Source organism: Bombina bombina, chromosome 1, assembly GCF_027579735.1.
Source record: "Bombina bombina isolate aBomBom1 chromosome 1, aBomBom1.pri, whole genome shotgun sequence".
In the NCBI taxonomy this organism is placed as follows: domain Eukaryota; kingdom Metazoa; phylum Chordata; class Amphibia; order Anura; family Bombinatoridae; genus Bombina; species Bombina bombina.
In genome coordinates this window covers 449,876,075-449,902,610 of record NC_069499.1, presented here as the reverse complement: position 1 = coordinate 449,902,610, position 26,536 = coordinate 449,876,075, and the positions used below count along the sequence as shown (strand labels likewise).

The 26,536-nt window shown below is 36.8% G+C and overlaps 1 protein-coding gene across 1 annotated transcript in view; it reads right to left on the bottom strand.

Annotated features, from left to right (window-relative positions):
- Positions 1–26,536, bottom strand: part of DYNC1I2 (dynein cytoplasmic 1 intermediate chain 2) — a gene marked incomplete in the record, with an annotated part of 278,955 nt that overhangs the window by 178,368 nt on the left and 74,051 nt on the right. The window contains 2 exon segments of the mRNA XM_053698430.1: positions 23,196–23,311; positions 25,631–25,690. Of these exon segments, the coding sequence (XP_053554405.1) occupies positions 23,196–23,311; positions 25,631–25,690 (176 nt within the window).

Sequence of the window (26,536 nt, the reverse complement as noted above, 5' to 3'; positions counted from 1 at the left end):
CAACATATTTAAACAGTCAGCATTCCTTTGTATAAAAGAAAATAGAAACAGACAAACCTGCAGTAAAGCACAGATCTATTTTGTACCGTAATGAAGTTAGTACATGGAATTGGTTTGAGCCTTCAGTATAAATCAATACAAAACATACTTTGCCTTCTATTTATCAAGCCAAGAAAAGCAAAACATTACATGCTGCATAGTTGTATGCAACACTAGGATACTTTAGTACAGAAAATAATAAAAAGCAAATGACAGAAAAAAATAAACCTCCCTCCCTAAAAGGGGCTTGTGATCATCAACTTAATGGTTCTTCAACTTGCATAAAGATGTCTTTCATTAGCTTTCAGGTTGATGTTCTGAGACAAATTCCTCCTAAACATAATAGCTTAGACTGCATTTTCATCTGCTGTCATCCCGGATGTAAGTCTCATTTGCCACACGGTATCATGTTTGACAATGAGAATTTGAGACCAAAATGTATTTTCCTAATTTTCATGAATAATGTAAAAGCCTGATACTACATGCAGGGAAACACTGCTTGGTATGATGGTGTGACAACTGCTTTGCATAATAACTATACATCCTACAAATGCAAACGTTGAACAAAAAATAAATCTAACATCTTGGTTAGATGCTGCATTTCCTACACATGCCTTTTGCCCTTATACCTCCCATGGAAAAAAGTACTGGTCATTTGTCTATAAAGGAAATGGCAGCAGGAGGCTAGATCATGCTTTATCTCTGGTAATGAGCAGCTATACAACAGGGGCTCAACTTGTTTGTCTCAATTTCTCGGAATCATGTTCAAAGTTATCCAATGCTTAATATTAAAAAAAGGAGGAAAAAAAAACAACATAGTCAAGGGACACGGAACAGCTGCCAAGCCCTGGTCCCAAGCAGCCAAGCCAGCTGACAAGATAGCAGCAACCAGATGGTAGTGCTAGGGATTGTCTCTCTTTACTATGGAGGTAGCAATGGGATGGCACAGCATTTTTCTGCTTGGCTGCCTCCAATCATGGCTTACCCCAATGGCAAGAATGTGCAATTACTGACACTGCAGGCGGTCCTATAGACAGCCTTGTACCCATGCTTGCAAGGTCTCTAGCCAGCTGCCAAACCACACACAAAGCTAGGAGTTTGGACAGATCACAAAAGGTTGCCACGTTTATGCTGGGCAACGTATTTATACTAGATCTATATACATGTATTTCAGATATAAATCACAAGTTTACCCTGCAAGAACACAGTTACTTATATATTGCGTTAAAAATGAAAAAAAAAAATCGAGGATTTTACTTATAAATCAACACATTAAGAAACCTCAAAAGCGTTGCACTTTTAATAATTAGAAAAAAAAAAAGAGAGAGATGGAAGGAACAGAGAGAGAGAGAGAAATTAAATCTGGCCTTTCAGTTAATCAATTCAAGGGGACGCAGGGATGCAGAAACAGGATAGAACTCAGAAAACACTTATTTTATATGATTAACAGATTGAAAGATGCAAAAAAGGACAAAATTCAAAGCTCATCGTTTATGTCACTGCCTTTTTTTCAATAGGCTTTTCTATATTTATTTTTTTTGAAGGATGGGTGCTTTAATCCAAATAGTAATGACACACATTGGTCCGACATTACTTAAAATTGAGTTATTTGCACGTTCTGACAAGTTTACAGAACTCTGATAAATGGCATGAATGATTTCAATATATGCTCATACTTTTGAACCAAATGGTGAAGGTTAAAATCTTTCCTTTCAAGGGCCTCAATCAGCCACAAAGGAAAACAGTAATCACTGTCTTTTCAGCCGGCCCAACCGCATTTGTCAGCCCTTTCTCCGTCAATGCAGCCCAAGCAATCAACCTGCCAAGCATTCAAAATGGAAAAACAATCTGAAAATACAGGGTATAATGCACCTGCCAGTGAAAATGGCCATTTCAAGAAAAGCTAGTGATCTCAGTGACCCTGCTGAGGAGGCGGTGGTGCAAAGGGGAAAGAGCGCTTCAAAGAATTCTTACTGATCTGCACTCACTAACACACTGACACTTCTTTACAAAGCGTGCCAGTTAGTGCTCTTTGTACTACTTAGAGGAAGAAAAAGCACAAAAAAACAAGACACTTTTGGGGTAAAATAATCAGAGTAGATTTAGAGGTAGGGATAACACAACTCACATAGGAATAGTTATGCAGATTTTTAATCAAGATATTTCAAATGTATTATTTAAAATCAGCAGTCAATGTAATCCTTGCAAATGGCAAGTAAAACACAAGAATCATTTTCACTATTAGATTTTTTTTTAAACAATATAGAAAAAAAAATGTGAAAAAAAGAAATGAGTTAACCTCAAAATAATAAATAGGAAAAGCTATTGAACATGTACCTATAGCAACATTATATTTGTAATGTCAGCTTTATATTAAGAATATGAAAACCTTGGCAATTACAAAATATTTAAGCCTTGCTTTGTAAACCAATTAAAGAACGGGGTGAAAAAATGTTTTATCACCTCAATACAAATTGCTTGTGCTTTCATAACTATAAACAGGTTAGTGTTCCTCTGTGTATACAATATTAAATGAGTTGAAAGCAAATTATTGTATTGTCTTTTCTTAATTAACACTAAATCCTAAATGCTTAGTTGCAATTAACATTTATCACCGTCTGGCTGACTAAAACCCTAAACAGAGAGAGTTTTGGGAAGTATAAACTAGATACTCTTCTACTCATTACTCTATAAAAGCGCAGAATAGTCAGGATAGCCCTGTGTGTACTCCTTCACTATACCTCAGACTGGTTATTCTATGAATATACAACCTACTGCGCCAACTGTTTCTCAGCCTGCTTATTTATTATGTTTACCATTTCTTTTAATCCTCTGTCTCCAAAAAATGAGTGAAGCCAAAATGTGAATAAATGGATTAAAAAAAACGTAGTTGCTAAAATATTACAGCTTATCTTTAAAAAGGGACATGAAACTCCAAATTTTTCTTTCATGATTCAGACAAAACATACAATTTAAAAAAAAAATAAGAAAAAAAAAAACTTCAAATTTACTTCTATTACCAAATGTGCTTCAATCTCTTGGTATCCTTTACTAAAGGAGAAACTGCACTAAATCCAGAGAGCCAATGACAGGAGGCATATACGTGCAGCCAACAATTATCAGCTAGCTATCCCAGCAATGCATTGCTGTTCCTGAACCTAGCTAGGTATGCTTTTCAACAAAGGATACCAAGAGAACAAATCAAATTAGATAACAGAAGTATATTGGAAGCTGTTTAAAAATGTATGCTCTGAATCATAAAAGTTTAAAAAGGGATGTTTCAATGATGTAACAAAAAAGCACTGAAGGGACACTGAACCCAAATGTTTTCTTTCGTGATTCAGATAGAGCATGCAATTTTAAGCAACTTTCTAATTTACTCCTATTATCAATTTTTCTTGATATCTTTATTTGAAAAAGGCATCTAAGCTTTTTATTTTTAATTCAGAACTCTGGACAGCACTTTTTTATTGGTGGATGAATATATCCACCAATCAGCAAGGACAACCCAGGTTGTTCACCAAAAATGGTACGGCATCTAAACTTACATTCTTGCATTTCAAATAAAGATACCAAGAGAATTAAGAAAATTTGATAATAGGAATAAATTAGAAAGTTGCTTAAAATGTCATGCTCAATCTGAATCACAAAAGAAAAAAATTGGGTTCAGTGTCCCTTTAATATAAATCACTGCAATGTGTATTATTCATTATTTTAAAAGGATTAACTTTTTTTCTTTTTTTTTTACTTCATTTGTGTAGGGTCTATTACTTCCGGTCACAGCCCTACAAGGAGATTGTGGTCTCTACAGGAAAGCTAAGCAAGCTTGTGTGATAAATCTTCTAGAGTAACTTAAGATGGTTTCCTATTCAGATAATGCTAGAGAGTCTGTGCTGCTTACGCTCAGAAGAAGCAGAATGCAACTTAAGTTCCAAAAATAATGTCTGCTCTCTTAACTACTGTAGATGTAGGCAGGTGCTATAATGAGAAATTGTAAGTGCTCATTTTGCAAGAAAACAAGTAAAAGATTGTGTAAAAAACAGCAAACAACTTAAGTTTACTTTGATTTAACATATTTGTTTTGACTATAGGAGCACTGTTCAATTTTTACTTCACTGTCCCTTTAATGCTAGAGAAAAGCAAGACATTATTTTAAAAAATCTATAGAGAGATTAAAAAGTACTTTAAAATTATTAATTATACAAAGGAAGGGAGACAAAAACAAATGCCAAAGTAGAAAAGGAAAACGTAATAAAATTCTAAAATAAAAAAAAAAAAAACACATTTAAAAAAAAAGTTAATTAAATTATAAAAAATATGTTGACATCCCAACTAAATTATCGAGTTCAGATTTTTCAGCTACACCCACAGCTAAAAGGTGCATAATATCCAGAACATGTCCATGAAACCTAAATAGATAAACATTGGCTTACTGAAGAACTCAGTGACTTCAAATGTGGCACTGTAATAGGACGCCACCTTTGCCACAAGTCCGTTTGTAAAATTTCTGCCCTACTAGATCTACCCTGGTAAACTGTAAGTGCTATTAATGGGAAGAGGAAGTGTCTAGGCACAATAGCAGCCCAGCCACAAAGTAGTAGGCCACACAAACTCACATAGAGGGGCTGCCAAGTGCCAAAGCGCATACAAAATCGCCAATCATCTGTTGCATCACTCACTGCCTTTGTAAGCAACATCAGCACAAGAACTGTGCACCGGGTGCTTCAGGAAATGGGTTTCCATGGCCGAGCACCTGCATACAAGCCTTATATCAACAGACACAATCCCAAGCAATGGCTGGAGTGGTGTAAAGCACACTGCCACTGGTCTCTGGAGCAGCGGAAACATTCTCTGCAGTGATGATTCACAATTTAATATCTGGAAGCCTGATGGAATAAAATGGGTATGGATGCCAGGAGAACGCTACCTACCAGAATGTATAGTCCCTACTGTAAAGTTTAATGGAGGAAGGATAATGGTCTGGGGATGTTTTTCAGGGTTTGGGATAGGCCTCTTATTTACAGTAAAGGATCATCTTCATGCTACAAGTTACAAAGATATATTAGAAAATTGGGTGCTTCCAACTTTGTTGCAACAGTTGGAGAAGTCCCTTTCCTGTTCCAGTATGACTGCCCCTGTGCACAAAGCAAATACCCTAAAGACTTCGTTTGATGTGGAGGAGCTCAGGCGGCCTGCACAAAGCTCTGATCTCAGCCCCACTGAACACCTTTGGGATGAATTGAAACACTGCAAGCCACAACTAATCAAAATAATTGATAATTATGAAAATAGTTATCAACGAATCTCAATCGATTAGTTGGTTTGCACACAGCACCAGATGCTTCACTCTGATGAACTCCTGCACATGGTATTGTGTTTTAGGTTTGTGTCCTTAGCCTAAATTACGGCTACAGATGTTTACTTTTCACTTTTTCAGGATAGTATAAGTTTCTTTTTAAGTATACAACTACTCCTGGCTTATGTGCAGCTCAGAAATAATAGGAGTCATCATTTGGATTGTTTATATTAAATCAGGGGTTTTGGGACTATGCTTTACATGATATAGTCATGGGCTTGTTGTTTTTATTAAATTGTGATTTGTACCAGATTCAACCTCTAAGTATATATTTGTTATTTTAAGAGCAAACTAGATATTGTTTTCCCTAACCTTATAGTTAGTTATTTACCATTGCATATAGAAGTTTGAGATATTTTTATGTTAAAATGAAGTCCAGGTTTACTTTATTGAGAGGACCCATGCCAAGGAAGTAATCACTATGCATTGGTGGAGGTAAATATCCCGCCTTGGCAAAACCCTTCTTATGCATCTCAGGCACTTCAACACCATCTGAGCGCCTCTTCTCTGCTGCAGACAAAATAGCTTGCAAAAACAGTGCCAGCCTCAGCCAGGAGCATGTCGGTATGTTGACATTTTTGCATTTCAATGCAAAGTTCCTAACAGAATGTTATAAACAGTGATAGTCTACCTCTTTCTAGCTCTACCTCTTTTCAAAAAGTTTGTGGTTTTGTTTAATTATAAAAATGTGCTCTGCTGCTTACAAAAATTGGACAAACAGTTGTGTTAATGTAAAGTTTGAAGTTTTATATTTGTAACGCTCAGTATGTGGAATCTATTTTAAATACAGGAATAAAATAATTAGTTGATTAATCGAAAAAAATCGGCCAATTAAACGTTAATGAAAATAAACATTAGTTGCAATATATATATATATATATATATATATATATATATATATATATATATATATATATATATATATATATATATATATATATATATATATATATATATATATATATATATATATATATATATATATATAGCATAAGATCTTCAAAAAGATGGAGTGAAAAAAAAAAAAAAAACTTCTCATGAACCTGCAAGCTGTAAAGGCCTTGAGTGTCAAGTCAACATGAATATTCATTGCCATTTGTTAAGTGGTTAACTCCATGCTTTTCCTGACAGGAGAGCTAAGGTTACACATAGAAAAGAAAGATATGTCATAAAAGTAGCAGTTGCCTTAAGAAATGACAAACCTCTTGTCAATAGATGCTAAAGCCAGGTTTAATGAACCAGTGAATTTCTACTTTGAGATAAAATCAAAATTGTGATGTATTTTGGAGAGATGGGACGCAGGGGAGGAGAGAAAAAAAAAAGTCCTGTAAAATTAGGCTGCAGACACCAATAACAAAACAGAGCAAAATTCCAGTTGTCTGAATAATCTTTTGCTGCAGAGCAGGTTAATCAAAGTTTAATCATCTGTGAAATGGGTGGCTTTTGTTAAGCTCAAGGTGTCTTCATTTCAAGATTTCTAGCCGGATTTCATGTAAGATTCTGGGCATGCCCATAGAGAGGTGAAAAATAAAGTGCCGTGCATAAGCAAGGACATTAAAATATGTATATTTATAGAATGTCTGCTTGTCAAAAAAAATGCAGCCAGGCAATTCCAATTCTAACCACTTTATGCATTCTAAGCACAGCCACTTTACAGGTTCCGTCTGAATTTAGATTAATTCTGTAAAACAAATACTTAATGGGAAAATTGATTTCAATTAAGACCCTTCTATTAAAATATAGAATAAATGTCAGGACACACTGGAATTCAAAGATAATGCCATTCTACAGAGCTAATGGATTATAAGTAAAATGAATACGGCACAGCTTCATTATTGCTTGGGATTGTAATATTGACTATGTTACATTTCTTTAGTGTGGTGAATTTAACATTTCAAATTGCGAAAACATTAATTAGCTTTTTAAAAAGTCCCAGAATTATTTTTTTCTTTTACAATTAAAAACATTTTTTAAAAAAATGGTATATGCTCTGTCTGAATCACAAAAGAAAATGTTTGGGTTTCATATCCCTTTAAGTGTTTCTAACACTTGCTAAATAATAGCCACTTTGGAAATAGCAAAATCTCATAATAAAGAACACCTAAGTCTATAGTTTCAGAAAACACTGCAAGAGACTTTATAAAAATGTATCAATACATAATCATTTGTTGCCCCTTTAACTAGATACTTTATTGTTGAATCCGGTTTGTAGCGTATATAAAATAGCCCATTCCAACAGTCCATGTTAAAGGGATAGGAAAGTCAAAATTAAACTTGCATGATTCAGATAGAGCATGTTATTTTAAGCCACTTTTAAATTCACTTCTATTATCAAATGTGCTTCGTTCTCTTAGTATCCCTTGTTAAAAATCAATATGCACATATCGTACACTAGTGGGAGCTGCTGCTACTTGGTGCCTGCACACATTTGTCTCTTGTGATTGGCTAACTAGATGTTTTCAGCTATCTGCCAGTATTGCAATGCTATTCCTTCAAAGTATAACAAGAGAACAAAGCAAATTTGATGATAGAAGTAAATTGGAAAGTTGTTTAACAGTGTATGTTCTATCTGAATCATAAAAGAAAATGTTGGGGTTTAGTATCCCTTTAACTTTACAGGTTCCGTTTGGACTTTTTTTTTTATGTATTTATTTTTTAAGAAAAGTTTTCAATGTACTTCTATTATCAAATTTGCTTCATTCCCATAATATTCTGTGTTGAAGAGATACTTAGGTAGGCATCTGGAGCATTACATGCAATTAAATAGTGTTGCAAATGGATAGCATTCATGTAAAACTGCTGCCAGAAATGAACCGTCTCCTAAGCATACACCCCTGCTTTTCAACAAAAGATACCAAGAGAATGAAGAAAAATGATAGAACTAAATTAAAAAGCTATTTTAAAACCACATGCTCTATCGGAATCACAAAAGAAAACATTTGGGTTCAGTGTCCCTTTAAGTAGAGCATATATAGCACTCAATTTGCCTGAGGTGCCAGTACCATTTAAATTGAATTCATGGGATGTTCCTTTCACATAGAAAATGAAAAAACCCCGTCAGAAATGATTATTTACGGTTTCTTATTAAGAGACATAACAGTACATATTTTTTATGTTTAGCTGTGTTTCATGCAAAACTTTGTAAAAAATATATTTTAAAAGTCCCAATAAACATTAAGATACATTTTAAAAGTTATTTTAATGTAAAATGGCATATTTACCGATCTGAAAAAAAAGGTCCCTCCAGTGCTTTCCACTGCTACACAAATATGTGTTCTTATGAATAACTTCCTTATTGGGTCTGAATTTACGCTAAGGGTGCCAGCAGCTGATGCTGAGCTGACAAGAAAAATTAATTAGAACCTTTGGATATCAGTGGAAAATATCTGAATAGTGTTGATAGAACAAGCCTTTATATGCACAGTGTTTCAACTTTAGGGGCTCAAAAATATTTGTAAAGTTAGCTGGTCCGCTGTTTTAGCCATATATGTCTCTCCATTAATATTTAAAAGGACATTCTACTCGAAAATGTTTGTTCAAAAATAGATAATCCCTATATTACCCATTAACCAGTTTGCATAACCAACACTGTTACCTTAATACATTTTACCTCTGTGATTAACTTGTATTGAAGCCTCTGCAGACTGCCCTCTTATCTCAGTGCTTTTGATAGACCTGCATTTTAGCCAATCGGTGCGAGTTCATAAATAACTCCACAGGAGTGAGCATATTTATCTGTGTGGCACACGTGAACTAAGGCTGTCTAACTGTAAAATGCATGGAGATAATAGGCGTCCTTCAAGGGCTTTAAAATTAGCATATGGTCATACCTAAGTTTAGCTTTCAGCAAAGAATACCAAGAGAACAAACCAAATAAAAGTAAATTGGAAATTTGTTTAAAATTGCAAGCCCTATCTGAATCATGAAAGTTTCATTTTGACTAGACTTTCCTTTATAAAATGTCCACATGCGATTCTAGGTGTGGGTTTGGCTTAGAAATTTGTTGCTGCCTTCTATCAACATGAACAAGCAAGTTTCAAATACCTGTGAATAATTGAGTCTACAGAAGACCGTTGTAGTGGAGTTAAAAAAAAAAATTTAAAAAATTAAAAATCGAATGTAATCATGTTGGAAAAAAACAGTTGATAATATAAAGATGATTTTCAAGGGTGTGGTTATAGAAGTCAACTAGTATTATAAAGAAAAGATATGCAAAACACACGACGTAGTAAATCAATTTTTATACTCGAGAGAGAGAGAAAAGGTCCATTTACATTTTGCATAATTAAGACAGTGTTTTAGGACACTAAAGTTAAGGATAAGAGCTGAAAATTAACATATACCTCAGCAATGAAATGAGGAACGTGATGCAAAACATACAAAATGATGGAGGTAGTATTGCATTCTGGGTAGATATGGATGCAGCTAGTGTTTAATTATGAGTTAACTGCTGCTATCAACAGGATGCACTCTAAATGGTACAAAACCATGGGATCAGCTCAAATTAAACCTAATACCTTCATCCTAACTAAAAGGCATTTCACCATGAAACTGGACAATAGCACCAAACATAGTGCTAATGCTAACAAGGAGTCCCAATCAGAATTCAACAAAAACAGAATTTATGTTTACCTGATAAATTACTTTCTCCAACGGTGTGTCCGGTCCACGGCGTCATCCTTACTTGTGGGATATTCTCTTCCCCAACAGGAAATGGCAAAGAGCCCAGCAAAGCTGGTCACATGATCCCTCCTAGGCTCCGCCTTCCCCAGTCATTCGACCGACGTAAAGGAGGAATATTTGCATAGGAGAAATCATATGATACCGTGGTGACTGTAGTTAAAGAAAATAAATTATCAGACCTGATTAAAAAACCAGGGCGGGCCGTGGACCGGACACACCGTTGGAGAAAGTAATTTATCAGGTAAACATAAATTCTGTTTTCTCCAACATAGGTGTGTCCGGTCCACGGCGTCATCCTTACTTGTGGGAACCAATACCAAAGCTTTAGGACACGGATGAAGGGAGGGAGCAAATCAGGTCACCTAGATGGAAGGCACCACGGCTTGCAAAACCTTTCTCCCAAAAATAGCCTCAGAAGAAGCAAAAGTATCAAATTTGTAAAATTTAGTAAAAGTGTGCAGTGAAGACCAAGTCGCTGCCTTACATATCTGATCAACAGAAGCCTCGTTCTTGAAGGCCCATGTGGAAGCCACGGCCCTAGTGGAATGAGCTGTGATTCTTTCAGGAGGCTGCCGTCCGGCAGTCTCGTAAGCCAATTTGATGATGCTTTTAAGCCAAAAAGAGAGAGAGGTAGAAGTTGCTTTTTGACCTCTCCTTTTACCAGAATAAACAACAAACAAGGAAGATGTTTGTCTGAAATCTTTAGTAGCATCTAAATAGAATTTTAGAGCACGAACTACATCCAAATTGTGCAACAAACGTTCCTTCTTTGAAACTGGATTCGGACACAAAGAAGGTACAACTATCTCCTGGTTAATGTTTTTGTTAGAAACAACTTTCGGAAGAAAACCAGGTTTAGTACGCAAAACCACCTTATCTGCATGGAACACCAGATAAGGAGGAGAACACTGCAGAGCAGATAACTCTGAAACTCTTCTAGCAGAAGAAATTGCAACCAAAAACAAAACTTTCCAAGATAATAACTTAATATCAACGGAATGTAAGGGTTCAAACGGAACCCCCTGAAGAACTGAAAGAACTAAATTGAGACTCCAAGGAGGAGTCAAAGGTTTGTAAACAGGCTTGATTCTAACCAGAGCCTGAACAAAAGCTTGAACATCTGGCACAGCCGCCAGCTTTTTGTGAAGTAACACGGACAAAGCAGAAATCTGTCCCTTCAAAGAACTTGCAGATAATCCTTTCTCCAAACCTTCTTGAAGAAAGGATAGAATCTTAGGAATTTTTATCTTTTCCCAAGGGAATCCTTTAGATTCACACCAACAGATATATCTTTTCCATATTTTATGGTAGATTTTTCTAGTTACAGGCTTTCTGGCATGAACAAGAGTATCAATGACAGAATCTGAGAACCCTCGCTTTGATAAAATCAAGCGTTCAATCTCCAAGCAGTCAGTTGGAGTGAGACCAGATTCGGATGTTCGAACGGACCTTGAACAAGAAGGTCCCGTCTCAAAGGTAGCTTCCATGGTGGAGCCGATGACATATTCACCAGGTCTGCATACCAAGTCCTGCGTGGCCACGCAGGAGCTATCAAGATCACCGATGCCCTCTCCTGATAGATCCTGGCTACCAGCCTGGGGATGAGAGGAAACGGTGGGAATACATACGCTAGTTTGAAGGTCCAAGGTGCTACTAGTGCATCTACTAGAGTCGCCTTGGGATCCCTGGATCTGGACCCGTAGCAAGGAACCTTGAAGTTCTGACGAGAGGCCATCAGATCCATGTCTGGAATGCCCCACAACTGAGTAATTTGGGCAAAGATTTCCGGATGGAGTTCCCACTCCCCCGGATGAAATGACTGACGACTCAGAAAATCCGCTTCCCAATTTTCCACTCCTGGAATGTGGATTGCAGACAAGTGGCAGGAGTGAGACTCCGCCCATTGAATGATTTTGGTCACTTCTTCCATCGCCAGGGAACTCCTTGTTCCCCCCTGATGGTTGATGTACGCAACAGTCGTCATGTTGTCCGATTGAAACCGTATGAATTTGGCCTTTGCTAGCTGAGGCCAAGCCTTGAGAGCATTGAATATCGCTCTTAGTTCCAGAATATTTATCGGGAGAAGAGATTCTTCCCGAGACCAAAGACCCTGAGCTTTCAGGAGTCCCCAGACCGCGCCCCAGCCCACCAGACTGGCGTCGGTCGTGACAATGACCCACTCTGGTCTGCGGAAGCTCATCCCCTGTGACAGGTTGTCCAGGGACAGCCACCAACTGAGTGAATCTCTGGTCCTCTGATCTACTTGTATCGTCGGAGACAAGTCTGTATAATCCCCATTCCACTGACTGAGCATGCACAGTTGTAACGGTCTCAGATGAATTCGCGCAAAAGGAACTATGTCCATTGCCGCGACCATCAAACCTATTACTTCCATGCACTGCGCTATGGAAGGAAGAGGAACAGAATGAAGTACTTGACAAGAGTTTAGAAGTTTTGATTTTCTGGCCTCTGTCAGAAAAATCCTCATTTCTAAGGAGTCTATTATTGTTCCCAAGAAGGGAACTTTTGTTGACGGAGATAGAGAACTTTTTTCTACGTTCACTTTCCACCCGTGAGATCTGAGAAAGGCCAGGACGATGTCCGTGTGAGCCTTTGCTTGTGGAAGGGACGACGCTTGAATTAGAATGTCGTCCAAGTAAGGTACTACTGCAATGCCCCTTGGTCTTAGCACCGCTAGAAGGGACCCCAGTACCTTTGTGAAAATTCTTGGAGCAGTGGCTAATCCGAACGGAAGTGCCACAAACTGGTAATGCTTGTCCAGAAAGGCGAACCTTAGGAACCGATGATGTTCCTTGTGGATAGGAATATGTAGATACGCATCCTTTAAATCCACCGTGGTCATGAATTGACCTTCCTGGATGGAAGGAAGAATTGTTCGAATGGTTTCCATTTTGAACGATGGAACCTTGAGAAACTTGTTTAGGATCTTGAGATCTAAGATTGGTCTGAATACAAAAAACTCTAAGCCATCTCCGTGGAGATGTTGCCTGTACAACGGCAAAGAGAATGACTGGGGAAGGCGGAGCCTAGGAGGGATCATGTGACCAGCTTTGCTGGGCTCTTTGCCATTTCCTGTTGGGGAAGAGAATATCCCACAAGTAAGGATGACACCGTGGACCGGACACACCTATGTTGGAGAAATAAGCATTTCACTTGCCAAAGACAAAACTGGAGTGAAAAATGTCACAGGAACTGAAAATTAATGTCATACACACCTGGCAAACCAAGTTATAAATATATATAAAAAATAAAATTAGCACAAAGAGTAAAAGATTGATGAAACCATCATCAGATAAAAAGATGATAGTCGACTCTACACCTTAAACCCACTGTTTCATTTAAATCAACTGACTTCAACAACAAAAGGGAAAATATGAAGCAGAATGAAACCACTTGTCTTGTCCTGGCCAATAAAGTAAAAAAAACAAAAAAAAAAAACAAACTAAAGTGATTTCCAATGTCCAAGAAAATATTCCAAAAAAATGAATTCAACCTCAAGCTTGTACTCCAAATCATCTTATCCCGATTTTAAAATGTAACAATTTGGAGAAAACTATGTGATACTCTGATATTCACATTCATTTTTAATTACTGCTGACATTGTCTACACTTAAAACTCCAAGGAAACCATCAAAAATTAAAAGAAACTCGGAAAACTATATATAGCTCCGTTAACTGGATACTATATTATTTTATGTTAAATTCAATTGTTAAATACAAGCAAAATGACCTTGCTACAGGTTTGTAACATTATATTCAACACTCCAACCAACCATTTAAATCTACATGTAACAATTGTCTTTTAAACTGTAGCATCTAAACAAATATTTCTTCTTACAACAGATATTATAGGTGAGAAGACTAAAATAAACTGACAACCCAATGAACAAATTAGCAGTTCACTTGCATATTATGCCAAAGGCAGTTAGATCATGGATTCCACTTCTTGTGCCATATATATGTGATTTTTGAGTTTCTAAAGTGGTTGATATACTGTACATGGAAAAAAAAATGCATACAGGTATTTACAGAGCAGTAGAGGGGAGATAATACTAGTTTTTGACATTTCTTATTTTCCATAGTTACATAAAACTCTAATATTGCAACATTTGCTAGAAACATAATTTGGTCAACTCATCCTGATAAATTATTTTATTCAAACAAATAATGCAAGACTCTTAAAGGGACACTGAACCCAAATTTTTTCTTTCGCGATTCAGAAAGAGCGTGCAATTTTAAGCAACTTTACAATTTACTCCTATTATCAAATTTTCGTCATTCTCTTGGTATCTGAATCATGAAAGAAAAAAAAAATTGGGTTTAGTGTCCCTTTAACATCATATGGCATATGTTAATATTTTTCTCTGAACATTATCAAAAAACAAAATGTATGCTTACCTGATAAATTTATTTATTTCCGGACATGGAGAGTCCACAACGTCATTCCAATTACTAGTGGGATATTCAACTCCTGGCCAGCAGGAGGCGGCAAAGAGCACCCCAGCAAAGCTGTTAAGTGTAACTTCCCTTACCCATAATCATTCAGCAAAGGTAAATGGAAAGAAGAAACACAATGGTATAGAATTGCCTGAGGTTTACCGAAAAAAACTGCCAAAATAAAAAAAAAAAAAAAAAAAAGGAGGTTGTGGTCGTGGACTTTCTATGACACGGAGAGTCCACAACATCATTCCAATTACTAGTGGGACCCAACACCCAAGCTAGAGGACACGGAATGAACAGAGAGGGAGAAAAAAGGAGGAGGACCTAAACAGAAGGTACCACCGCTTAAAGAACCTTTCTCCCAAAAGAAGCATCAGCCAAGGCAAAAGTATCAAATTTGTAGAATTTGGAAAAAGTATGCAAAGAGGACCATGTAGCCACCCTGCAAATCTGTTCTACAGAAGCTTCATTTTTGAAAGCCCAAGAAGATGAGACAGCCCTAGTGGAATGAGCCATAATTCTCTCAGGAGTCACATAAGCCAAACAAATCATACTTCTTAACCAGAAGGAAAGAGAAGTAGAAGAAGTGGCCTTCTGACCCTTACACTTTCCAGAGAAAACAACAAACAAAGAAAGCAGAAGATTGCCGAAAATCTTTAGTAGCTTGTAGGTAAAACGTGAGCGCATGCACAACATCCAAGTTATGCTAAAGACGTTCCTTATGAGAAGAAGGATTAGGATAAAAAGGAGGAACTACAATTTTCTGATTAATATTTCGATCCGACACCACCTTAGGGAGAAACCCCAATTTAGTACGAGGTAACCGCCTTATCTGCATGAAAGATAAAGTATGGGGAATCACACTGCAGAGCTGAAAGCTCAGAAACTCTGCGAGCGGAAGAAATAGCAAGGAGAAACAAAACCTTCCAAGACAACAATTTGATATCAACAACATGCATCAGCTCAAACGGAGCCTGCTGCAAAACATTAAGAACTAAATTTCGGCTCCAAGGAGGAGCAACAGGTTTAAACACAGGCCTGATTCTGACGAGGGCCTGTACAAAAGCTTGAATATCTGGCTCCAGAAAAAAACCCTTAGATTCACACCAATAAAGAGATTTATGCCATACCTTATGGTAAATCTTGCGAGTAACGGGTTTTACGTGCTTGAAGCATAGTATCTTTGACCGCTTCAGAAAAACCTGTGGGAACATAGAAAAGACACCAACATATCTGTATGAGATTTTGCTAGTTGATAAGATGACGTCTAGATAAGGCGCAACAGTAATTCCCTGGGATCTGACCACTGCCAATAGCGCCCCCAGAACCTTTGTGAATATTCTGGGAGCCGTGGCCAGACCAAACGGAAGTGCGACAAACCGGAAATGCTTGTCCAGAAAGGCAAACTTCAGAAACTGGTGATGATCCCTGTGACTGGGAACATAAAAAATAAAAATAAAAAAAAAAAAAGGTATGCGTCCTTCAGGTCTATGGTCGTCATGAACTGACCTTCCTGGACCAATGGAAGAATGGAACAAATAGTTTCCATCTTGAAGGACGGGACCCTGATGAATTTGTTGACACTTTAGATCTAGGATGGGATTAAAAGTTCCTTCCTTTCTGGGAACCACAAATAAATTTGAATAGAATCCTAGACCTTGTTCCTTTAGAGGAACTGGTACAATAACAACCAGGGAGGATAGGTCCTTGATGCAATTTAAGAAGGCCTCCCTCTCTACCTGGTTTGAGGATAATCTTGACAGGAGAAATCTGCACCTTGGAGGGCAAGACTTGAATCCTATTCTGTAACCCTGGGATACTATGTCCACAGCCCATGGATCTGGGACATCGCGTATCCAGGTTTGACGAAAAAGAGAAAGCCTGCCCCCCACCTGATCCAAACTTGGATCGGGGGCGGAATCTTCATGCTGATTTAGAATCAGCGGAAGGCTTCTTGTTTTGCTTTCCTTTGTTCCAGGGCTGGCTGGATTTCCAAGTGGACCTGGATTGGTCTGGTTTGGAGGAGCAAAAGTTGCAAAAGGAACGAAAATTAAAAATCTGCCGACCCCTAGGTCTATTTTTCTTGTCCTAAGGCAGGAAAGATCACTTTTCACCCGTAATCTCTGAAATAATTTCAGCCAGACCAGGTCCAAACAGAGTTTTACCCTTATAAAGTAAAGCCAAAAGCTTGGCCTTTGAAGAAACATCAGCCGACCAAGATTTTAACCACAGAGCTCTGCGGGCTAGCACATTGATGCTAGACATCTTAGTTCCCAGTCTAATTATCTGCATGTTGGCTTCACAGATAAAAGTTATTAGCCAGTTTAAGGGCTTTGATCCTATCTTGGATCTCCTCCACTGTAGTTTCCACTGAAATAAGATCAGACAAGTCATCGCACCAATAAGATGCTGCTCCTGCAACCATGGCAATACTCGTCGCTGGTTGCCACTGTAATCCTTGATGGATATAAATCTTTTTTAAGTAAGCCTATAGCTTCTTATCCATTGGATCCTTAAAAGATCAACTATTCTCTATAGGAATGGTAGTTATTTTAGAAAAAGTAGAGATAGCTCCTTCTACTTTAGGCACAGTGCGCCGAGTCCTGAATAGAGTCAGCAACAGGAAACATTTTTTCAAAAACAGGGGAAGGGAAAAAAGGAACGTCTGGTTTATCCCATTCCTGAGCTAAAATTTCAGTCATCTTCTTTGGAACAGAAGATGGAGAATTATAAACTCTATCCAGTTTAGAAGACTTTGTGGGATTTACTGCAACCGAAGGTTCAGAGTCGTCCAAAGAAGCTAGAACCTCCTTCAATAGTATCTCGAGGTGTTCAGAATCTGAAGAAGTTAATTTTAGATTTAAGCTTGAAGATTTTTCTGCCAAAGTGTCAGTCTAAGATCTCACTTTCAGAAGCTACTGAAGTATTCTCCTCAGACAATTGAGAAAGTTTGACAAGCGCAGATTTAGAAGGGTCATGTGCTGAGCCGAAACGTTATGCTGCTTATTTATTAAAGTGGTGTTTTGCTACATCTCGTGTGCTGGCTTTGTGTGGTGGGTAACCTGGATCTACACCGGATTCATCCTTGCTACTACTGTGTATGTATGTATATATATATATATATATATATATATATATATATATATATATATATATATATATATTTATATATTAAGGATCCGCTTTATTGCGTGAACGTTTTTCAGCTAAAATTAGCTCGTCCTCAGACAGTCTGTCTGAGGACGAGCTAATTTAGCTCGAAAATGTTAACGCAATAAAGCGGATCCTTATGTAAGTCCTTAGGAGTGCACTTTTTTCTATTGAACTGTATACATTGTTTGCTGCACCCAAGGCTTTTTGAAGAGAAGTTTGGAGTGGTGTGTGTGTGTGTGTGTGTGTGTGTGTGTGTGTGTGTATGTATATATATATATATATATATATATATATATATATATATATATATATATATATATATATATATATATATATATATATATATATATATATATATATATATATATATATCTCATGAGGATGAGCATGAGGAACAAAATTGCATAGGTAGAACAATTGGGACTTCAAAACAAAGTAAACATTTATCCATATTAAATGATCAGAGGATCATTAAAAAAACGGCACCTGTCTCTTTAACAAAAAAAAAAAAAACTCAGAGTGCCTGAGGCTCCTACCGTACTGGGAACTGAATAACCCACTAGCATAAGAAACCGGAACTCTCCAGCTGAGAAGAGAGATTCACAAGTCCTGATAGACTATCCAATCGTCAGTTATTTCCAAATAAAGTTAAATTTAAGCATGCTGCTTATTATTAACCCCTTAGTCTCTCCACATGCCTGAGTTAAGCATACAATGTGCCTGCAACACTGCCCAAAAAATGCATCTAAAAAATAGATAATCTATGTCCCAAAATAGATTCACCTCTAAAGTGCTATCCTTCAGTACCTAGAAGGAAAATGCACTTACCTGTATGTCCAGCTGCAGGGCAGGTAACAGCTATTTAGGTGTGACCGTTACTCCACTCCCCGTCAGGGACCTGTAGTAAAAAGGCCTGGCTTTCTACAAAGGGGCAAAATGTTAGAAGTAAAGCAAAGACTACCTCGCCGCCTTCTAACTGCTAAAAGCCACCACTACTCTTACTAAAAGATTGACGTGGACACAGCTAGACCCCAATCCTTGCTTGCAGGGAAAAGTACTCATAAAAGGATTATCTATCTTCAGACACCAACTACGCACATCCTTCATTGACAGAGGCAAAGAGAAGGCAAGGGGATTATGGGTAAGGGAAGTTACACTTAACAGCTTTGCTGGGGTGCTCTTTGCCTCCTCCAGCTGGCCAGGAGTTGAATATCCCACTAGTAATTGGAATGACGTTGTGGACTCTCCATGTCATAGGAAAGAAATTGTTTTGCCCTCCAAACTAATACACTGGTAATCATCACTCGTTTTAATCAGTTTGATCGATCACTAAAGCACTTCTGTATTAGTGTAGTTTTCACTTTTTCTTTCCACTAATTTACTTTATTTATTAGAACACCAGTAACTGTCACTGTATACAACTATTGTAAAATTACCCAACCCCCAAAGCACTCACGTGAATTTGTGTAGTTTTCGCTCTGTTTTCTTCTATTTTTTTGTATTATAAAATTAGTGTAAAATCGCTAATTGTCTTGGTTATAAAGTGAACATTGATATGAAATTTATGTTTACCTGATAAATTAATTACTCCGTCAACAAGCCATCCCATGTAGGATTAAAGTTCAGTCCACTAGGAGGCGGAAAACTCCCAACATATAAAGAGCTTTTAATCCCTTCCGCTCTCCTAGAATCCCTCATACATATGGCCAAGAGAAAGGAGTAAAACAGAGAAGCATATGGCCTAGAGAAAGGAGTAAAACAGAGAAGCCGTGCAATGCTGTTCCTTCAGCAAAGGATAACAGAATAAAGCAAATTTGATAACAGAAGTAAATCTGAAAGTCATTCAAAATTGTATGCTCTATCCAAATCATGAAAGAAAAATGTTGGTGTTTCATATCCCTTTAAGGCAGGACCGCAAAATTTTGTGGCCAAAAGTAGCGTCTGAAGTGACAAAAATGACAAAGTGAAAACATTTAGTAAAAAGTATATAACAACCATTAAGTAGCCGCTTTACAAAGGTGCTCAATGAAAGCTTCATTCCTGAAAGACGAAGATGTGTCCACTGCTCTAGAGGAATGAATAGTAATGTGTTAAAGTTAGAGTTTTTCCTGCTATCAAGTACACTTTCAAGTTCCTAGGGTAACTGTCGTAGCTTTCTGACCTTTGGTGGGTACAGAAAAATGAATAAATAGAGACGAGTAATTTCCAAAATGCTTTGTAGCTTCAAGAATAAATTTTAAGACACTAACAACATCTGGTTGTAAAGATGTTGCTCCTTAGAATACTTGGGAGATGGACATATTGATGGAACTACAATATCCTGAATAATGTTCTCTGAAGATACTACCTTAGGAAGAAATTAGAAGGTAAGTAGGGATCAGAGGATAAGGATGAAAGCTTAGACACTCTAATGGCTGAAGAAATGACCAAGAGAAACATAACCTTCCAAGCCATCAATTGAATGTCAAGACCAAATATAAGCTCAAAAGGAGGAGTGAGTCTTGAATATCCTTAAAAACAGGTTGAGATTCCACGGGGGAGTAGCTGGTTTAATAACTGGTTCGATTCCGATTAAGGCATGAACAAAGGTCTGAATGGCAGGCAGTTTAGCAATCGTCTTGTGATACAAGACAGAAGGCCAATATCGGACCCTTAAGAGAAATGGCTGATGCGTCTTTTCGCAGACTGTCCTGTAAGAACTGTAGCACTCAAGAAATATGAAATTAATTCCAGCTGTATCCTCTAGCCTCACAACAGTAAACCTTGTAATATATGCACCTGATCTCAAGTTTCCTTGCCTGAGGGTATCTATAACTTGATCAGCTTGATAGTCATTGCAGCATTAATGCAGCATCACAAGTTGTTTGCTGTACTGACAATTTTTAGGTGATCCTGAAATTTTCTCCAGCGAAGTTTTTACAGCTAGGTTTTAACACCAGACCACAGTAGCTGCTGCCTAACTACACTGACAGCTGGTCTAAACATAAAGATCTTCTGTTAAACCCTTCAAGATTTGTGCCCATGGGACCTTTGAAGGTTGTGATATCCTCTAAAGAGATTGTAGTCCGACCTGGCAAGAGTGGATACTGCTTTTTACTCTTGAGGGAAGTTTTTAAACAAAGGGAATCTAGTATTGTTCCATTCCTTTGTAACCAAATCAGAAACCAAGTCAGTAACTGGAACAGTAGACTGTTGCTAAGGAGCAGTCTTAAAGAATTTATCAATATTTTTGACGGTTTGCTTGTCTGTAAGTAGAGGAACCTCCTACTACAAAGCCTGTAAAACTTCCACCAAATAGAGTATGCATATGCCACTTTTTCAGCAGTGGGGTCCTAAGTTTGAGAAATTTCCTCAGAGGATTACATTTCTGATTCCAACGTACCCCTCTTCTATGAAGGGTACTTAGATAGATAACTCCTTATGGATGTCCCGATAAGCTAAAAGGCCAGTGAAGGATTCCGTTATGCCTCTTGCAAGCTTCTGCATTTAACGGCCGGAGGCAAGACGGCTATCAAATCCATAATAGCAGGAGTAGATATATTGATTAAAATTTAGGAGACTGTTCAGAAGAAATCCCTTGGGAATGATCCTGATGGGGAGTAAACCCTTGTCCACTCTGCTACATGGACAGCGCTGCAGAACCCTGTCTAGGATTAGATATAGACTCATAGATGGGATACACACCAAAAACTCCTTACATTGAAGGGGTTAAATTATCCCTGGACCACCCTTCTAGTTGGTATATCTAATGGCCAAAGCTGCACCAGTTTGTTCCATTTAGCAAGTATTGAATAGTAAGGATGAAGCAGGTAACGATGGGTAGATAGGAGCACAGAACAGTTATAAGGCACATAAAGTATGAGTTGATTTTTTTTGCAAAAATTCAGTCAAATTCAGAAAGCAAGTGGAGCTAAAGCTGACAGAACTGGCACTCCAGTGTGGAAATACAGATCAAATTAAATGTAAAGTGTCAGTACCTCATTTTTTTTAACAATTTTATAAAAGTGCTTACAAGTGTTGTAGTTATTTGGTACATGTGTTTATGTCCCCAGGCTATGTGAATCATGTGAACATATCCATACCAATAGCCTAAAGGCAATGAAGGTGCATTAAACTTACCTTTCAGCAACTTTGTCTATCGAGCTCACCTCAGCTGCAGAAAACTGCTTCCAGCAGACTAACCCACCCGAGTAAGTGAAAACACAGTGCCAAAGATCTAAAAAGGTTTGGACAAGGAGCAGCACACTATGGACCAGGGGGCTGGTGGCACCTCTACACTGGGAAAAGATAATCAATGCCTGGCTGAAACCCCCGTCTTTCCCTGTGGACACTCCGTGTGTGTTTGTTGGGGGGGATATGTCTCAGATCGGTTAGAGAATCCCTCTCGCCAATGAGCACTTCTTAATTCACCTCTCTCCTTAGTTCCACATGTGATGGTTTGTGGACACACCATCTTATGCAATAATTTATTTTCTTTCTTTTTTTTTTTTTTAGGAAAATAGTTCATTTTTGAGGTGAGTAAAAAATATTAAAAATATATAAAGATTTAAATAAAGTGTGTTATGCCCTTATAACTAAAGTTATTGTTAGAATAATGATAACCTGGAAGTAAATTCTAGCTTCAATATGTTTTTGTTGTCATCAGCGCTCACATACTCTCTCTGCAAATACAATTTTGCAGAAAGAGACTCATGAATGAAAAAAAAAAAAAAAAAAAAAAAAAAACACATTTTGGGAAAATCTATATAGAAAGTTTTGTTGTCTAAGTATTGTATATTTAGAGCTTTTCTTTAATATTTGAAGTTGCAATGTTATGTAAGTTTATACAGGAGAAAGAGTGTGCATACAAATTAGCCCGTTTTGTGAAATGTGTATAGTTTTAAAACGCACACTTTTATAGTTAGATATTTTATTTGTACCACTTTTACATAAATTGTAAGATTGTTCACAGTGACATGGCATTTAATTGCATCTTCAATTTTGTATCTTTTTGTTGGAAAACAGATACAGGATCTTAAATGTGGTGCTTTTTTGGAATTTGTCTTCCAAAAATAAAAATAAAACTTTTTTTTAGCGTGACACTTTTCTTCTTCCATGTCTGCATATAAAACATGATTCAATAAGACAGTGCATAAATACAGTATAGTGTATTACATATTGTCTGATATAAAAAAAACACAATCACTGTAGTAAATTGTTTCAACAGTGTTTCAAATGCCCACACAAATGACTGCTTACCTATATAATAATCATTTGATTTAGAGAAATATTACAGTATATACATTTTATATATTTTAGCAACACCCAGCTAATTTTACTGGCAACCCGGGTAAAGTTCAACATTAAGCTTAAATTAGCTTCTTTTTTTTTGGTACACAGATTATTAAATCAAATTATGTTAAATAATGCATTTAATTTATTTAGAAAGGTTAAATAATTAAATAAGGAGAAAAAGCATTATTCAAATAATTAAAAGAACTTTAATAGACTTAAAGCAACTTGCCTTCATTTTCCTGGGCCAGGATGGGAGTTTGGGTTTCCTTCGTGTATGTGACCGTCTCTCGAGGAGGAAAATCCACTTGAGTAATTTTGGCCATACCCAGCTTTAAGGGACCTCGTCTATAGAAGAAGATAAATTACAAACTAACACAGATTTTTATTTCAGGGTTGTATTAAATATTTAAACTTTATTTAATAGTTATTTCATTGTAGGAAGTCTCTAAAAACAGAAATTCTACTTCCGATTTACAAGGAACACTATTTATTTTAATTAATTTTTTATTTTTTTTTAAACACACACACAAGCACTGCCATAAAGTTGCATTCAGCAAAGTGAGATCAGCAAAAACTTCTGTAAGCAACGTGGGCAACTACTGACAGCAACCCTCCTGTAGTGCTCTTTAGTGCTCTCCAATTCAGATGATTAATTTATTCCAAAGACCACAAACTCTTAGAAGTAAACTAATAAAGCCAAAGTCGGGTGTTTTTCTTGCTTTTCTTTGGTAAAAAAATGCAGTATATATATTTTATGTCAGTGATGACGAACATTGGCACTCCAGTCATTTCAGAATTACATTTCCCACAATGCTCAACTGCACTGCAGTGCCTAAGCATCATAGAGAATGTAGTTCTGAAACATCAAGGAATCTCCCCCCCCCCCCCCCCCCCACACTTCTGGAGAAAGGATTGGATAATCTAAAGTGTTGGCTCCCTGTGTTTTGCATTGTGACATTTTTTTTTATTATTTTTTTTCACCGTTACTATCTGATTTGGTCTAAAATGGCAGTAAATTATTAGAGCAAGATTTATCAAGTGCTAGGATTTCTCCAATCAAATGATGTTCCTTATTTATCATTGGAAATAAGCTTAAATCACTAGTTATGTGTAAATCTTGTTTACAGAAATACCGATAGAAATAAAAGCGTCATTTACCTTTTTTTGCATTTTTAGCTTATTTTTGCAATCTTTTTAAAGAACATATTTTTATAGCTTTTGTCACCAGTGGATAAAATAAAAAGTGGAAGAAATGTCCAGTTTTCATATTTCACCATTTTTGCAATGCCATATTTCATATTACTGCAATCGCAATTTCAAGTTTGAAATATTTATGTTTTATAATACTTTGATCACACTGTAGCAAACATGTTCTATATTAATAAATAAATATATATATATATTTTAATATAAAATAAGTTTGCTACAGTGCAGTCGCATTATTACAAAAGCGAAATCACAATATTGTGAAAAATGAAAACGCAAAATCTTCCTCCTCTTGCCTTTCCAGGCGCCTTGCAACAGAAATTCCTGCCAACATCAACACAAGCTCAAAAAGGAATGATTTCTAATGTGATCGGTACTTACGGAGAACTTCAGTGCAAGCATTTGTAGAACTTTGTTTTCTATAGGTGCGGGGGAAAAAAGATAAGTAACTAGTCGATTTAATAAGGCGTACTATAGAAAATACGCCTGGATAATCTAATTTAACCCTTTCGTGGTGCTTCTGCGCACCAAGTAGCAGAATTTTACAGTCAAGCTTGAACAAAAATTTTAGGCACACACTGCAAATATTGGAGAACATCAATGATAAACTTTGCTCTTAGAGTTTAAACAAAAGAAGCCATATTGGGATCTCTCCTCCCTAATTCTGTGCTGCAGTCTCAGTGCTGAGGGAATATGCTATTTTGTTACTTTGTAAAAACTGTTTTTTGTCAGGTGTGCAGGAATTTTTTGTGATCTCACCACTTGTGAGGAAACTTAAAGTGATGGTAAATCCTAAAGTTTTTGAAACGCTAGGATTTACCAGTGGAAACAAATAAAGGGGACTTGCAGTCAAAGTATAAAATACTTCATGCTGAAAGTTCCTTTATTTGTCCGAAGCGTTCGCCACGCTGAGCACCTCAGGCAGCCCACAGCCTAACGCTATTTTGCAGCAAGGTGATGTTAGCCAACAGCGTGCTGGCTATCCAGCATGGCGCCAGCTGGCCCTCACAACTATTGGCTAATAGGTGGAAATGTCACCTCACAGCAAAATAGCATTCTGCCATGGGCTGCTTGAGGATCTCAGTGTGGTGAACGCTTCAGACAAATAAAGGAACTTTCAGCATGAAGTATTTTATACTTCATGACTAAAAGTCCCCTTTATTTGTTCCAATGGTAAATCCTATCGTTTCACAAACACTAGGATTTACCATCACTTTAATTGGCAGTTCATGTACATACATTCACACAGGTACTGTATATCTAAGCAGTCACAAAAATAGTTTCTACACGAGAAATATAGAATTTTTAATTATCTTAATTCAACAAACCTGCAATTAAAATTAGTGAGAAATCTATAATACATGAATAGAAATGTTTGATGCACTACAACACTTCAGTGGTCACTACTTGTACAGTATGAGTATACAGGAGAATATAAGTAATAAATAGGTGCAATACCCTAGATCGGAGTCAGAGTGAAGCTGAAGAACTGACGGGTCAGTGTCCCAATGCAGCGTCCTGATAGGTTGCCAGACAACCATGCAGCGTTAGCAGAAAAGGTGAAAAATTAGTTAAGCAAACTTAAGAACCACTAACATTACTGTGGAAGAGGACACATTGTGCTTTAGTGCAAGAGTTAATGTACAAATGAAAATAAATATCCTCATGCAGTTAGTAAACCATCAGATTTTATCATACTGGAAAAAGCAGTTATAAAAGGGATGAAAAACTCAACAGCTCGTCAATTAAGCTTACTCTTAGTTAAAATGATTTAAGAAAGTAATATTTAATAAAAATGTGCATGAACATGACAACCAATAGGAACTAAATAAGGTGAATATCACTTATAAAGCAAGGATATGAATGCTTCCCTCTCAAATATCCAGTTCTAACTAAATAGCAGTCTTGGTAACATCCCAGTCTTGTGAAATGTTTATAGCAAGCTTTGCAAATTAGTTGAAAAAAACATTGATGACCAAATTAAACTTTAATGATTCAAATAGAGCACAAACTTTTAAATATCTTTCCCATTTTTACCTTTTTTGAGACTTACTGTACCTGCTTTTCATAAAAGCATAACTAGATAACTTTAAAATATTCTTCTAAACTACATATTAATTCACATTCAAAATGATCTACAAAGAGGGCATGTTAGCTTCGGAAATTTAACAAAATGAATTAAATCACATAAACATGTCAATGGATGGATGAACATGTATGTATCATTTGTAAATACAGGAACAAAAAACATTTACTCTCTATATCATAAGAAACAGTTAACTTTTCATCTGTAATAAACCCTGTTGCATGATAGGGAATCATCAAATTCTACTAAAAAAAAAAAAAAAAAATCCAGTCTACAAT